Below are 12,419 nucleotides of genomic sequence, written 5' to 3'. Positions count from 1 at the left end.
TTTCTGTCTAAAACTGGCTTTTTACTCAGATACTCTGATGGGGATCTCACTTTAACTTATCCAAACGGGGATGCATGTAGTTCTGGCTTTCAGAGAATGACTGTCATAAACTTCGAGTGCAATGAAACAGCAGGTGAGTTTAACAAGCTGTGGTGGCTCTGCTCAGGATTTGACTTCTGTGCTTGCTAGTAGACCTTGTACTCAAAGGAATGCTTGCTTTGAGCCACAGCTAAAACACGAGAAATAAATATTGTTACAGTAAGCACTAATTTCTGTTGGCTGATAGAATTGTTTTGTGCTTGTAGTAGCACCGCTAGTATAAATTTACACTGAAGATTGAGAAGATGGAGGTATGAAAGAATCTTTTTTTCTCAGCCAACAGTAAAATATCAGAAACACAAGTCCTGTGCAGCAATTAACTTTTTTTTTAATCTTCCTTGCTCATTACTAGTCCTTAAATCTCCTTCCTTATCTCTTTCCCCCACTAGAACCCTTACATCTGTTTATCTATTTTTAATGTTAAGGTAACGATGGTAAAGGAACTCCAGTGTTCACTGGTGAAGTGGACTGCACCTACTTTTTTACTTGGGATACAAAATATGCATGTATTCAAGAGAAAGAAGATCTCCTTTGCAGAGTTACTGATAAAAGAAAACACTATGACTTGTCACCTCTTACCCGCAGTTCAGGTATGGCAATGAAAATTAGCTTTCAGTTACTTTTGTCCTAAGTTTACATACCATCTCTGGTGCAATTCTTTAGCTGAACATCAGTCAGCTTTTGCTGTTCTTAGTGAATGTCTACAATGTTTTTTGCATCCCTCATCCCAAAAGGATGAGTGCCTTGTGAAAGTAGCCATATCCATGACTGCCTTGGTTGCCGCCATCTTAAGTGGTTTTAACTCACAGCATCACAATTTGGGTTGAAAGGGACCTTTAAAGACCATCTAGTCCAACCCCCGTCATGGGCAGGGACACATTCCACTAGACCAGGTTGCTCAAAGCCCCATCCAGCCTGGCCTTGAACCTCCCAGGGATGGGACATCCACCACGTCTATGGGAAACCTGTGCCAGGTAGGGTTCACCATGGCTCAGCAAGTCCTGCCCAATGGCTTGTGCAAGGGGGACACCTTTGGACCCATTCAGAAAATGCAGGATTTGGCAGCTGTGGCTTCATGGAGCAGATACAGGTGTAACCTGAGCTGAGATCAGGGCTTTTGTGTGCTGGAGATGCTCTGAAGGAGAGGTCATCCCACAGATGTGGTTCCTCTGTAGTAAGAGGCATTTTGGCATGGGGAGGCAAGAACAATTAAGCCAGATGAACTCTTCTTAACTACTCTCTGTATTTCAGAGTTAGCCCAGAACTGGGAAGCTGTGGACAGTAGCTTTTCGGAGTTAGAAAGGAAACATTACTACATCAATGTCTGCCATAAAGTGTGGAAGAGAGGAGGAGCTTCCAGCTGTCCAGATGGTGCTGCTATTTGCTCTGTAGGTGAGTCAGGGGGTTTTTTTGGTGGTATTTCTGGAGTTTTTTTTTATTCATTCTTTTTTAAGGCTCTGAAGGCTTGGCACTTCCTCTGCAAGTGGATTTGGCTGCCCTGAGTGCCTTCAGTTATATGAGGAAACAGAAGTTAGGAGCATGTTTCTTTCGTGCTCTCAAAGGCTCTAGAAGAAATAATGCAAGTAGCCTTTTCTAACTAAGGAACTCCAGGCATTGTAGCATGGTTTTGGTGAGGTAAAAACGCACTCCTAATGATAGGCTGTCTTTATAACTAGACGAATGGAAAGGCTTACTATCTTAATAGTCTAAGCTTCACTTCTTTTCAGAGAAACGAATGTGATGTATTTATTGTCTTTACAGATAAACAAAACAAGAGTAAGAATCTTGGAACATTTGTATCTTCTCCTATAAAGGTTGGAGAAAATATTCAACTTATCTATTCAAATGGAGACAGCTGTGGTCCTAACAAACAAATCAAAAGTGTCATCACGCTAATGTGCAGACCAGGTGAGAACATCCGCACCCTGTTCTCTGATCCAGCTAAAAACTGAAGATCATACAATAAGCGCAGATATGAGTGCTACCTACTAGCATGTGCTTTTGTCTTTTATCTCTTTCTTAGCAGAAGCTTGAAGCTTATGGTTTGTTTATTAGGATGATAACAATGTAATTGTAGGTATTTAGTTCTATTTACCTTTTATACAACTGCTCTTTGAAGCTGCACAAAGCACTTTCTTTCCCTTGATGGGAAAGACTGGTTCTCAATGGAGATCAGATACTTTAACTTCCAATGAAGTATCCAATAGGTTTGTTTTGTATCTAAACTGCTGACAGTTATGGAAAGCAGAAACACTTGCAGAAGTTATTGTTGTTCATCTTGATATAATAGCCTGCTAGTTTGACCGTCTCCTAGGGAAATAAACCTATGTTCCTCTACCTCAGCCTGAGGAATTTGAAACCTCCAAGTATGGTGGCTGTGAGGAACAGGTTATGCACTACTTCTCAATAGAGCAATTACTTTGTAGTAAAATACCAGGTTTGTGTATCAAAGCAGACATTTTTTCAAATATTGTGATAGTACTCAGGAACAGATTGAGCACTGCATCTTCACTAAACTTTTATTTTGGGGAGGAGGATGCAAAGACTTTGTGAAAAAAATTTTAGTTCTATTTTCAGAGCCGTGGTGTTTTAACAGTTGGTATCGGTCTGCTCTTGGGGAGAAGCTAGTGTTCTTAGGTTTAAATTCCTAGTTCCTATTGGCAGCCTGACTGTCTGTATGCGTAACACATTGCTCTTTTGATACCAGGTGATCTAGAAAGTGCTCCAATCTTGATGTCTGAGACTAAATGTTCATATGCATTTGATTGGTATACTGCTGCTGCGTGTGTCCTGTCTAAAACTGAAGGAGATAACTGTCAAGTCTCTGACCCTCAGGCAGGTATGTATTTCTGTTCAGCAAACTGAAAGGGCATGAAGGATAGAACTTGTACCTCAGCACTGAGTCATTTTGATACTCAAGAGCAAAGTGAGTTCAGCCTAACTTTAGGCACCCACAGGTTTTTTTACATGCATATGGAAGATCAGAACAGCAAGAGCATAATATTCCCCTAGTATATGTAGGAAAATAGATATAATGTGTATTTTACTGTAGTAAATCTCTCTCTATAAGAAAATATGCTTTTAGTATGTCCATTTTTTTTCTGGAACAGTAATTATGTAGAAGGAGGCTTATTTAGGGGGAGGTGAATTAGCTGTGTGACTGGCAGAATCAAACCCTGTGAGAGATGGCAGGATAAAATTGAACTGATAAAGTTTATTCCTTACTCATTAGGCTTCTCTTTTGATTTATCACCTCTGGCCAAGAAAAACGGACACTATATAGTTAATACTACAGAATACTTGTTTTACATAAACATCTGTGGCAGTGTGCCTGATGAGCTGTGTCACACAAAATCAGCAGCATGCCAAGTAACGCAAAGGTGAGTAACTCTAGTTCTGTTGTCTGTAGTAGATCTCTTGTTGCATGATATGTTGTCTGTGTGCAATACTGAACAATTTGCATGCAAAATAATTATTGTGCTGCCTGTAATAGGTTTTGGTAATTTACATGTAATTTGCAGTAATTACACTGCCACCTATTTCCAGCAAAGTGCACAGACATGTAATCTTGCTTACAGCTAGCTTTTGAGATGGAATGTACCCATTGCTCCCCCCTATGTTTTCCATAGGGCCTGTAAGCTGTAGATTAACTGCTACAGCTGTATTAAAACAGCCTACAATCTAGAGATTCAGGATCAGCTGTATTCCAAGAGCTGGCCTAAAGAAGCACTGCTGTGCTTGGGAGGAGTAGTGACTGCCTTAGGCAGAAGTGGAACCCAGAGCTTGGGTATTGCACCGTATGGCCTCAGTTATGCCAGTGGAGGTTTAGATTAGATAATAAGAAAATTTTCTTCATGGAAGGAGTTGTCAAGCATTGAAACAGGCTGCCCAGGGAAGTGGTGGAGTTGCCATCCCTGGAAGTGTTCAAAAAATGTGTGGATATGGACTTGAGGACATGGTGTAATAGTGAACGTGATGGTGGTGCTAGGTTGACAATTGGACTTGATGATCTTGGAGATTTTTCCAACTTCAACTATTCTTTGATTTCCATTACTAAAACTCCTGTGCCCAGTGTGTACTCCTACTCTGACAGTATCATTGCTGTTATCTTCTACAAACTATGACCGAGATGGTATCTGTACACTTCAGGTTCAAGGTCAACCTGTTGCCAGAGGTATGCTGTACTTGAGTTGTCTCTGAGTTACTCTCCAGCCAGGGATAGTTCACTGCAGACCCTAAAAGTGTTCTCCAGAGGAAGGTGATCAAGCTAGGTCTGACAGAGCCAGTGTTAAGTCAGAGTAAAGAAACACCTAGCTGAGAACTGTTGTGCAGTGCTAGGTCTTCCCTGTGCAGTAGTTGAATGAAGCCAGTTTGAGCCCAACATTAGGGTGTCTGCAGTTTGAATTCTACTTTGGAGAATGAGAACTTGATGGTTTTGTCACTTGTTTAGAGAAAGGAGTGTTAAACTTGTCTGGATATCTAAGCAATATACTTTCCTTTCCTTTTCAAAGAACGACACTTGTTCGTGTTTTATGTTTACTTTTGGCAGCATCCTATTCATCCCAGCTCACTTAGGTCTAATCAACCTTATTTAATTATTATATCTTATTATGGTATCTTCTATAAACCTACCTGTGTGATTACTATTTTTAAGACTTCTCTTAGAGACAGAATTAATTTTGCATTCTGTTCAGTCTCAAAACATGCTTTTTCTTTTCCAGTAAGGATCAGTTTTGGAGTCTTGGACTGCCCAGTTCCAAACTTTCATATTACGATGGCCTGATTCAGTTGACCTACAAAAATGGTACAGCATACAACGATGAGAAGAAAACACAGCGATCCACCCTTATAACTTTCCTGTGTGACCATGATGCTGGAATAGGTCAACCTGAATATCAGGTAAAAAGTTCTATACGAATAAAGGAAGGCTGTCCATAAAAAAATACTGGCAATAATTGCTGCTACAAGGAGAGCTTTATGTGTGGAAATAACCAGTATCTATAAAGCAGACTAAAAGAAAGTTATTTCTCTTGTTGCAGCCATAAAGCTTACCTTGGTCACTGAACAGTAAGCTGTTTGCCCGGATCTGGATTCCTGATTCACTCTTCACTTTCCTGTAGTCTCTGGGCCATGTAATTACTAGTGCTTTTGACTGTCTTGTGTTCTGTGTGGAAAGCCTCATGGACCTATTCTGCTGATTTTTAGGTAGAAGATAAGTATACCTACAACTTCAAGTGGTACACTGAATATGCTTGTCCTGAAATGCCAGTGGAATGTGTTGTGACTGATCCCAAAACCATGGACCAATATGACTTGTCAAGGTAAGAAAGTAACATGCAACATAACTTGGCTATTCTAGTTTAGTGTTCTGGGTGATAGCATTGGATGAAGTTGACTTCCTGCGCAGACAGCACTAGAAACTTCATCTGTTGTGACAGTCTTAACTGTAAGTATGTTGAAATGAAGATGGTATTTCCCTCTAGTAAGTTGACTTGCCTCCTAAGATGAAAGTTGACTTTTTGGGATGGTTTTGTTTATAAAAACTTACTGCCTTTTCAACTGTGCTCCGCTTCCCAGGAGTATTCTTTCTAATTGTAGCACTTAAACATGAGGGGGAAAAGTTACTTGGAAATATCTTATGGTAGCTCTGTTTCTTGAGACTGACAGAGAAAGCTAAAGAGACTATGAAAAATATGTGTACTTAGAGCAGAACTTTCTCGTCCTGCTCAGATTAGCAAAATCTGAGAAGAGAGGTGAAAATTGGTATGCCATGGATAATTCAAGACCAAATGAGCTCAAGAAGTACTACATAAATGTCTGTCGACCACTGATTGCTGTCCCAGGATGTGACCGGCGAGCATCTGTCTGTCAGATGGAATATAGACATGATTCTGTGAGTAGCCTTTCCATCCCAGCTCAGAGCTGGTTTGCCACATAAGTGACATTAAGGGGTATGCAAGACAGACACATGAATTCTGACTTCTTGTCCAAAAGGGTATTCTGTGTCCATAATGATGGCATAATCATAGCAGAATGGTAGACCTCCTGTCCTTCTCTTTAAAGGCTAAAGTTTTAATTTTTACAGTGTCATGTTTAACATGCATGATTCTTTGCCCTGTGTTGCAGAGGCAGACAAATGACATCTCTCTTGTATGAGTTGCTGGGGCCTCAGAGACTTCTAGCATTGCTTTAGAAACAGGCTGTTCTTCTGGATATTTTATTTTGCTTCTGGCTTGTTTTAGATTGAACTGTAGAAAAAAATGTGTTTAAAGATTCTTTGTCACCTCCACCCATCTCTCCCAAACTTTTTTTGGCTCTGAGTAGATTATGCAGCTGTTCCCAAGCAAATAAAAAAAAAAGAGGGAGGCGATGGTTATCGGTTTGTACTTCTGTGTTTCCCTGAAGTGTAACAACTTGTCATGGGACTGATAACAGGTGAAAGGCTGAATGAACACTTTGCCCAAGGCCTGACTGCAGTAGGGAGAGCTGCAGGGAAAGTTGAACTAGAAGCTCACTAAGCTGTCCTAATTCCTTGTTTAAAACGCCTTCCCTCCATACTGTTGAAGAAGCTGGTCATTGCCATCATGGCACTTGAGCTAATTCTTTCTAGTTCCCTGTGCTTGTGATAGTCCTTGTTGCATAAGGCCGTGTACTTGACACACGGAGACACTTAAGGGCTTCATTACTTCATTGCTCAAGACACTGGAGTAAGAAGTGAGAACGTTGTGTCAACCTAAAAGCAGAGTTGTTAAACTTTTAAAAAAGGCAGAAGTGTTTGGACAGAGCTGTTTTGGAGGTGTATTCTTCTGTTTGTTGCTGCTACGAAAAGTAGCTTCTTAAAAATAGGAGACACCAGTTATCTAGAAAAAGTGAAGATTACTTTGGACCTTGGTAGTAACATCTACTGTTTTCTGCTAGTGATTTTTAGGCTTTGCTAAGCATGGTGAATCCCTAAGGTCAGTGCTGAGAACACATGGAGGCTTCCACATACTGTGTTTTAGAAAGCTGTACAAGTAAAATAACTACTGCACAAGACATAGGCCTCCCTGATTCCTAAGCTATGTGGCTCATGAGATGAAGATGGCTGTTGTGAAGCACTACGAGCACCTTATTGTACTAAAAATAAGAACAACAAAGATCAAACCATGCCTGCTTTTGTAGGTTGTCTTAAATACGTGAAACTTGAATACAGAATGGGAGAGAAATGTGGGGGTATCTACACCTTTGTTATTTTCAAAACTCTCAACATAACCTTCTGTATACAAGAATATTGTAGTAGGTACTTTCTTTTTGATTGTATCTGTAACTCCTCACTTGAGTTTAGAATTGCTGACATGCTTTTCTTCTAGGTTTCTTACTCTGAAGTCACCTCTATTAGCAACCTTGGTGTTGCCAGCAAAGGACTAGTAATTGAAAGACCCGGACACGTTTCTCTAACCTATGCAGATGGCTCTGTGTGCATCAATGCTGATGGAAAGCAAACTACTTATACCACCACCATCCACTTTATCTGTTCCAGGGGCACTCTTGTAAGGACAAATAATCTTTCAGTTATTACTTCATTGTAGTAGGTTTTCCATCCTTTAACATGAAGCCACATGAAGATGTGTAGTATACAGCTGATCCGTGACAAGGGAAACTTCTTGAGGATTTAAAACAGACGTAAAAATAAAACTGATGTAGATGCTGGAAAAGAAGGTCTCTTGGACTAAGTATTTTATCTTAAGTAATAACTAGATAAAAACAGCCTTGGTGGACAGTCATATTTCAGACTAGTATAATTAACATGAAAACTACACAGGGACTCAAAACTGAAGAGTTACTTACAAATATTGTGGATCCTCTTAAGGGGAAGAATATCGTAAGGTGAATCTTCAGGCTTAGGTCCTGCATCCTCTGTAGCTTTTTGATTGTAGGATTCTTAAATCTGAAGTTTTTGCTGATACAACTCCACATAGTGAAGTTTAGACTGAGAGGATCATTAGACTTAGACTTGCACTGGTTTTGTGAGTCTGCAGTTCTTACTCCCGTCACCTGTTCTTTAGCCCAAGAGGTGTGGTGAAAAATCTGTGACTTTGAGGGGTTATGAACTGCTTTACTTTTGTCCGAAAATAAAGTGTACATAATTAATACTCCTGCTATCCTTTTACCTCAGCTAGCAGACTTCTGTTACTTTACTTTTACTTTTTTTTAATAAATCACGGACTATGTATTATACTCCAAAACTCTTCGAAGCTTGAACTGAGGCAAGATCTGATTATGCTTGTCTAGATTCAGTATTGAATTTATTCTGAATATTTGGATGTCTGATTCAGTTCTTGGCTAATGCCTGATGACAGGTTAAGTGTTTAACTAGACAAAGTTTTCAGCGGTGACCTTCAAAATAAATAGGGGCGAGGGAAGCAGGGTGGGAATTGTGTGCATTTGTAGTGAAGTCTTTTAGAAGAACCTGACAGTTTCCAAGTGGTATCTCAAACGTGAGAAAGTGTTGGTTATCACGCTTATTCTGGTCTTCTCTCTGCAATCTGTTTCCAGAGTAGCAGCCCAAGGTTTATCGCTATTCTAGATTGTGTGGCCACTTTTATATGGGAAACTGAGGCTGCTTGTCCAATCAAGGAAACAAAAGATGATTCACAGGTGAGAAAGGAAGAATGTAAATGGTATTTGTAGTCTCAACATCCTCTTTTCTTCTAGCACTCCTGATTACTGTGCTTAAATGACTTTTGAAGAAAACTGAGTACAGTGAAGTCTTAGGTCATGATTGAGTCTTGTGATACCTTATTGCTTTCTTTTTGAAGTGTTCCTGAAATGTGTAACCTCTGACCAAAGTATTCAGGTGCTTTCTCTTGAGAACAGTTTACTTGCTCTAGCATGGAATGTTCCATTCCCTTACAATGTTGCTAGTCAAACTGAGTCTATATGTAAGGGTATATGTATATATTATCCTTGTTTTGTACAGATCATCAAAGGCGACTTTTCTTTTTTCATGCTAAACTACTCAGTTGCTTCTACTTTACAGGTCTCAACACAAACACATTAGTGTGGAAACAACCCTCAGTTAAAATTTTCTTTCTCTTAGCTAACCTGATAGATCTGTTAAATTCCATATTAATATGATGGTATGTGGCTGATGTCAGCGGACAAAAAGAACTGAATAAATGTGCAAAAGAATTGAATGAAGTGTTGCTACTGCCTGAGCTGTATTCGAATTGACCAAATTAAGTTGCTGGTTGATATGCAGGCTAGGAATATGTGTAAATCACTACTTTGGCTCTTGTAAAAAGTTAGAGGTAAAACTTAAACGGAATAAATGCAGAAGGAGAAAATAATTCTGTTATAAATTTTTTTCCAGTCCTGCTCTGTGCGAGATCCAAACACTGGCTTTCTGTTCAATCTGCAGCCATTAGCTTCTGAAAAAGGCTATATGGCTACTGGCGGTGGGAAGAACTTCTTGGTAAGGATTTTGATTGTACAATCTGTTGCTTATGAGTGGTGTTTTTGCATTTTTTTGTCTTGCTTAGTGAACAAGTGGAGCTTTGACTCAGTCCTTTTATGAAATATGAGTTGGCAGGAGAGCATTGTGCTTGAGGGCAGGAATGGAAGATAACTTCATTCACCTCAGATGGTCTTAAAAGCATTGAACTTCTGATTCTTAGCAAAAAAAAGGTAGCCACGCTTTTCAGGCTATGCATGATTTTGCCCTTATGGACTCTGTTGCCAATTTATCTGTTGATGCTGAAGAAATTGATAGGGGAAACCTAGAAAGGGATTTAATCTGTCCATATCAGTGTTTTTAATGCAATATGCATGTATCAGTAGTCCTAGGCTGTCACAAATACTACTGTAGTAGTCTCTTTCTTAGTGTGAGAATAAACTTGCTTAACCACATCCTGCACTTTTAGTGGGGAGAATTTGTGGACCCTCTAAGCTGGAGACTGAGAGTATTGTTACTGTATTATAGTTGAAATGTCTGTCATTTCCAGACTGCAGGACAACTATGTTGTTTGAAAAAGTTATTGGCAAGCAAGTTTTACTGATATAGAAATGGCTATGTGAACCTAATTTCTGCAGTTAATACTATGTACATCCACATGTTTTCAAAACTTCCAGCTAAACATTTGTGGATCCATGCCAGACTGTGGTAAAATTGATGGCAAAACAGCTGCTGGATGTGAAGCAGAAAATCTGACGTTGGTGAGGCTGGTGGAATTGGACAAAACCCTGTATCTATCCAGTGAAGGGTTTCTAACTCTTACCTACAGAGGTCCTCTTCGTGTGGAATTAGGTGAGTTCAGGAAATATGAAGTGGAAATGGATGGTCATATTGTACAAACATAGTGTGAATGGTCAGTATTCCTTTGTCAACATAGTGAAATCTATCTGGCTTGGCGTTAGTTGCTTAAATAAACTAGCTCATATGGAAATTTTAGAAGAAAATAAAATCATGTAGAATGGTAATGGCTCAGTTTTCAGTAATACATGTGCCTTTCAAAACTATAAAAAAGAGACTAAAATACAGTATATATGTTATTTTTTTCTTACTGAGCAGATGAAAAATACTGGTCCTTGTAAGGAGAAATGGATAGTCAAATTGGGAAAACAAGCAAAATGAACTCTGGCTCATTTTCTGAGCGAAGTAATAGATTTAAGCTTCAGTTTCATTAATAATGTTCTGTAAAGTTGATTCATATCTGAAAGGTCATTTTCTAGTAAGTGTGTACTCTCTTGCATGGAATTTCTTAAATAAGTGCTCTAGTACTTCATGTACGCCTACTTCATGAATTTTAAGTCTCGTTTGCAGATAAGACTAATGAAAAATGTGTATCTAGCTTTTAGATTTTACCCTCTCTCCAATTGTACTGAAACTGAGCTTCATGGAAAGGAGCAGGACACCTTAACAACAGAAGGTTTTGGATTCAGGAACCTCAAATGCTTCTGCATCTACCATTATAACACAAATGGTGTTGACAAATTTTGATGACAAATACTACTCCCTGACATAACTCTGTCATTTCTTGAGGACTAAACAGAACTTAACATATCCTGCTTAGATAGCATCAGTATTATTTGTTCTGCAGTCATTACACTGAACTTCTTATAAACAAAACCTCCAAACACAAAACTTTGCTATTTGTGATGTAATTTAGAGGTTGCTGGTACTGCTGATGATATTTTATAGGTTTTCTGTTTCTTCAAATATGTTGAAGACCCAGGGAACACAGTTCAGTGAAAGGAATTATGTTCTTGAAATGTGTCAAGGCATTTTGGTGTTCTATTTGGAGAGGCAGTTGTGGTTGCTAGGCAGTTTATCATAGCTTTCTAAAGAAGGCTTGCATATTTACAGCTAAAACCCCATAAAATATAAGGTACTGTTTTCCTTGAAGCAGTAAGTAAAAAGAAACGGTTAGAAAATTCTGAAGTCAATTGTTAGCTTGAACTTAAATTCAAATATTCCAAACTGAACCATCAGCAGATAAATATTTGTTTTACAGGAAAATCAGACACGTTCGTGGTGACTTTCATTTGTAATGATTCGTATCCTGGAGAGCTTAAGTTTGTGCGTGAGGAGGTAAACAGTGTGCTGGACATCCATGATACTTTTTTTGAGTTTCACACAGCTCTGGCCTGTGCTCCTGCTCCTGTAGACTGTCAGGTTACAGGTAAGTATCTGGAATTTGAGAGGGTTAGAACCCTCAACCCTTCCAACAAATGTTGGAAGGATGAACTGAACAGCAAACTTTTGCTCAGAGGAGGGCTTTAAGAATACCTGTTGTGAAGACACTTGTAAGACTTTGTAGAAGTTGTAGGGTGGGAGAGGAGTAAGTTGTTTGAAGTAGACTTAAATGACAAAGACAGGCAAGAAGCTAATTTGGATAATGACTTTGAAAATATTTAGTCCTTATCGTGACTGGGTAGTGCTTCAGCCCAGCTCTGAAGCAAATGAGTTCATTTTTCTTGGCCTCTGTGAAAATGCACCTGTTAGTTGTGGAGTAATTACACTTGGGAAGTAACTGTCAAAGGAACTGTGTTCTGCGTTTGGCATAGTGATGTTTTAGTGGCAACAGTCATCATCATCATCATGGCTGGGCTTCATGAACGAAGATTTGGGGAGGGCTCTACCCAAGTTTGTTACAGGCGTGCTGGTGGCTAAAAAGGCCAATACGAGATAGACATGTCTGATTGCAAAAGGCACAGCAGAAAGACTCCTTAGGTGGTATATTCTGCAAGACACAATTCTTTCTGCATCTTTTCACCTCAAGAGTGATCCTGCGTGCTTTCTCAAAAGCATCAGCAGCGTTAAAGATAGTGTGTCTCCAGAC

At 39.4% G+C, this 12,419-nt stretch overlaps 1 protein-coding gene across 1 annotated transcript in view; it reads left to right on the top strand.

The window, feature by feature from the left end:
- The window catches only part of IGF2R (insulin like growth factor 2 receptor), a 57,412-nt gene that overhangs the window by 20,037 nt on the left and 24,956 nt on the right, over positions 1-12,419 (top strand). The window contains exons 10-23 of the mRNA XM_064648998.1: positions 30-133; positions 525-689; positions 1,351-1,491; positions 1,861-2,007; positions 2,807-2,938; positions 3,332-3,479; positions 4,821-4,998; positions 5,305-5,420; positions 5,830-5,992; positions 7,449-7,628; positions 8,635-8,736; positions 9,452-9,553; positions 10,210-10,384; positions 11,592-11,759. Coding sequence (XP_064505068.1) covers positions 30-133; positions 525-689; positions 1,351-1,491; positions 1,861-2,007; positions 2,807-2,938; positions 3,332-3,479; positions 4,821-4,998; positions 5,305-5,420; positions 5,830-5,992; positions 7,449-7,628; positions 8,635-8,736; positions 9,452-9,553; positions 10,210-10,384; positions 11,592-11,759 — 2,021 coding nt within the window. The remainder of the gene's footprint in view (positions 1-29; positions 134-524; positions 690-1,350; positions 1,492-1,860; positions 2,008-2,806; positions 2,939-3,331; positions 3,480-4,820; positions 4,999-5,304; positions 5,421-5,829; positions 5,993-7,448; positions 7,629-8,634; positions 8,737-9,451; positions 9,554-10,209; positions 10,385-11,591; positions 11,760-12,419) is intronic.

This window comes from Pseudopipra pipra, chromosome 3 (assembly GCF_036250125.1).
Source record: "Pseudopipra pipra isolate bDixPip1 chromosome 3, bDixPip1.hap1, whole genome shotgun sequence".
Lineage (NCBI taxonomy): Eukaryota > Metazoa > Chordata > Aves > Passeriformes > Pipridae > Pseudopipra > Pseudopipra pipra.
This window is presented reverse-complemented; position numbering and strand designations above follow the sequence as displayed.